The sequence below is a fragment of the Penaeus monodon genome, chromosome 29, assembly GCF_015228065.2.
Source record: "Penaeus monodon isolate SGIC_2016 chromosome 29, NSTDA_Pmon_1, whole genome shotgun sequence".
NCBI lineage: Eukaryota > Metazoa > Arthropoda > Malacostraca > Decapoda > Penaeidae > Penaeus > Penaeus monodon.
In genome coordinates this window covers 21,132,011-21,134,757 of record NC_051414.1, presented here as the reverse complement: position 1 = coordinate 21,134,757, position 2,747 = coordinate 21,132,011, and the positions used below count along the sequence as shown (strand labels likewise).

The 2,747-nt window shown below is 44.2% G+C and overlaps 1 protein-coding gene across 1 annotated transcript in view; it reads left to right on the top strand.

The window, feature by feature from the left end:
• Positions 1–2,747, top strand: part of LOC119591772 (ras GTPase-activating protein raskol-like) — a gene marked incomplete at its 5' end in the record, with an annotated part of 12,906 nt that overhangs the window by 8,693 nt on the left and 1,466 nt on the right. Inside the window, 4 exon segments of the mRNA XM_037940517.1 lie at positions 8–1,000; positions 1,119–1,423; positions 1,588–1,737; positions 2,390–2,747. Of these exon segments, the coding sequence (XP_037796445.1) occupies positions 8–1,000; positions 1,119–1,423; positions 1,588–1,737; positions 2,390–2,480 (1,539 nt within the window).

Genomic DNA, 2,747 nt, shown 5'->3' with positions numbered 1-2,747 from the left:
TTTTCATAACCACGCTGCTTGGTTCAACAACAGACAGGTGTTCAATGGCCACCCGCAAGTGAATGGGCATGGCCAGGTTCATCAGAATGGCCAGATTGGTCCAAATGGAAATCCAGAGGAATCTCTAGATATGAGTCATGAGGAGAATGACAGAAATTCTGCCGGTGAGACAGAGACCAACATGAAGGGTTCTCAGACCTCCATTTCGCAACTGTCTAATGTTGCGTCATCAGGGTATCAGAGTTTTGCTTATAGTCAGTCATCTAGCCCAGTGGACCCTTCAATAACTCACCATGATGCTGCCAATAATAATAACGCAGCAGCAAATAACAGTAGCAGCAGTAATACTAGTGGTGGGATCCATGTATCTCCTCACTTAACACCTCCACAAATGTCAGCACCACTTGCCTTCAACAACCCCATGTACCATCTAAATGCTGCAACTAGTTCCCCAAGACCCGTTCCCCACCGAGGTCCACGGATGACCCACCTCCATCACCATCACCACCTTCACCAAACTTCACAGCAGCAGCAAAGTCCAGTTAGCTCCTCTCTCAGTTCGGCCCACAGCGTTGAGGACCTACAGACTGTGCCCACACTTGCTACGGGGCTGGCACCTGGCCGAGGCCCCCAGCGGACCCACTCTTCCTCCAGTGAAGACAGCACGTCCCTAGCGTGTACACCGCCTCTGGAGCACAGACAATTTAAGTCCGGTGCCCCTCGCACGAATCCCCGCTGCTTGCCGCCAGGGTGGGGTCAGCCCCCTGTTGTTCCAGGGACAACTCCCGACCATCACCACTCTACCTCAGACTTACTGGGAGGAGCACACTGTCGGAGAACCAAGATGACGCGCCGACAGTCAGCAGAGGTTGGCAGCGGACGGCGACATCGATACCAGTACGATAGCGATTCCTCAAGTGACGAACAGCATCCACCTCCCACTCGAGTACGCCCGACGCGTGTCAATCACAGAGTGTCAGAAACGAAAACCCTTGAAGAGGTAAGGATTCTTCATATTATCTGAATTATAGTGAAATGCTTCTTATGACAGCTAATTAAAATGATAGGGCAACTAATGTATGATTTTACGTTTTCTAAAATATTTTGCTCTTTTTCAGTATGAGCAAGAAATTCTTGCATTGCGAACGGCCATGGAAGAAATGCATCACAAATTAGTTGCTGCCGATGAACACATACACACCCGTCCTGAGGCTTCTGCCCCAGATGTCGTTCCGTCAGGGGTTCCTCACGACCCAGTCCCTCATCACCACTCCAACAGTCACCTTAATAGCAGTCCTCAGAGTCAATCCTCGGCTCATCACCAACATGGCCGTCACAACCACCAAAATCCTCTCTATTCGCACTCGCAACAAAGAGCAGATCCAGAGATAGAGGGTGCTCACATGAGGGACTTGTTGCAAAAGTAAGTGGTTTATGTGTATTTAAGCACAAAATATGTAAATATATACAAAATGTTGTGATGTTTTTAATGTACATTTTTAACTTAGTTCACAGCGTTGAATAACTTATCAATATAGATGAAAATTACTGTCACAAACAACTGTGTAACAGGCTTCTTTATTCCAGGCTTCAGGAACAGTTTCGGATAGAACAGTTGAAACTATCAGAACAACTGGAAGAGAAAGACGCTGTAATCCAAGCCCAGGAAGATCGGATCAATGCCCTGGATCGAACCAACACCCAATTGCTCATGGCTCTTGAGCACATCAGGGAGTTGTAAGTCGTCCCACATCGCAGAGTTTGCAAGACTTCATTACTCACCCGTAGGCATTGCTGGTGTTTGCTTTTTTTGGGTTTTGCATGGTTAACCTCACTCACAGCTGGTGGCGAAAGCACTATTTATTGGTGGGTCTGCTGCTATTTAAGCTACAAGATTAGGGTGTCAACACTGCTTATGTTGTATTGCCTTGCTTGGTGCCTAATTTTCAAAATTAGTTAAATATTTTGATGAGTTCTTGTCATTGTGGCCAAAGCATGACGCTTCCATGAACATAGCTGGTGTTTAAGGGAGTTAATTTGCTGTGAGAACACTATTTTCTTTAATTCATCTTCTTTAGAGGCATGAATGGCAGCAGGAGGGAAGAGGGTAGACTGTGAGGTTTGCTTTCATATTCGTAAAACGAGGTTTGCTTGGATATTTCTTGTGTTAAAATATGGTCAATTAATCATTTAGATGTAGTTTGTAGAAACTGCACATAATTCAGTCTCAGTAACATTCAGCTCCATGTCTTTTCTAACAAACCAGCCTTAAACATATAATTATTCACTCGAGTGATACATTGCTAGTCTTTTGGGCTTCAGATCCTTTTTCTCCGAGACAGCAAAATCCTGCACTGGGATGTCACTAAATTTCGCTCTTTTGTTTCAGGAAACTGGGCCAAGAAAATCTCCTGAAGCATATGCCTCAGGAAGGTAGTCAGCTGTCTGACACAAGTGACTACAAGAGCAGCTCTTGTTGAACATCAAGCTAGGATGGAACAAAAATATATATATGTATTCAGTGACACTGAGTTAGAAGAAGCTTTATTTAAAGGCTATTGTAAACAGTGGACTCCTATTTTTCATATCAAAAAGAATTATTGCTTAATCATAGATACCACCAGTATTTATCATGGTAATGCTGTATATGATGAAATGCTGATACTGGTATATACTTGTAACACATTTTTGTATCAGCGTATTGCTGATACAGAGTAATGGCAAAATATTCTCCTTTATAAGTGTTA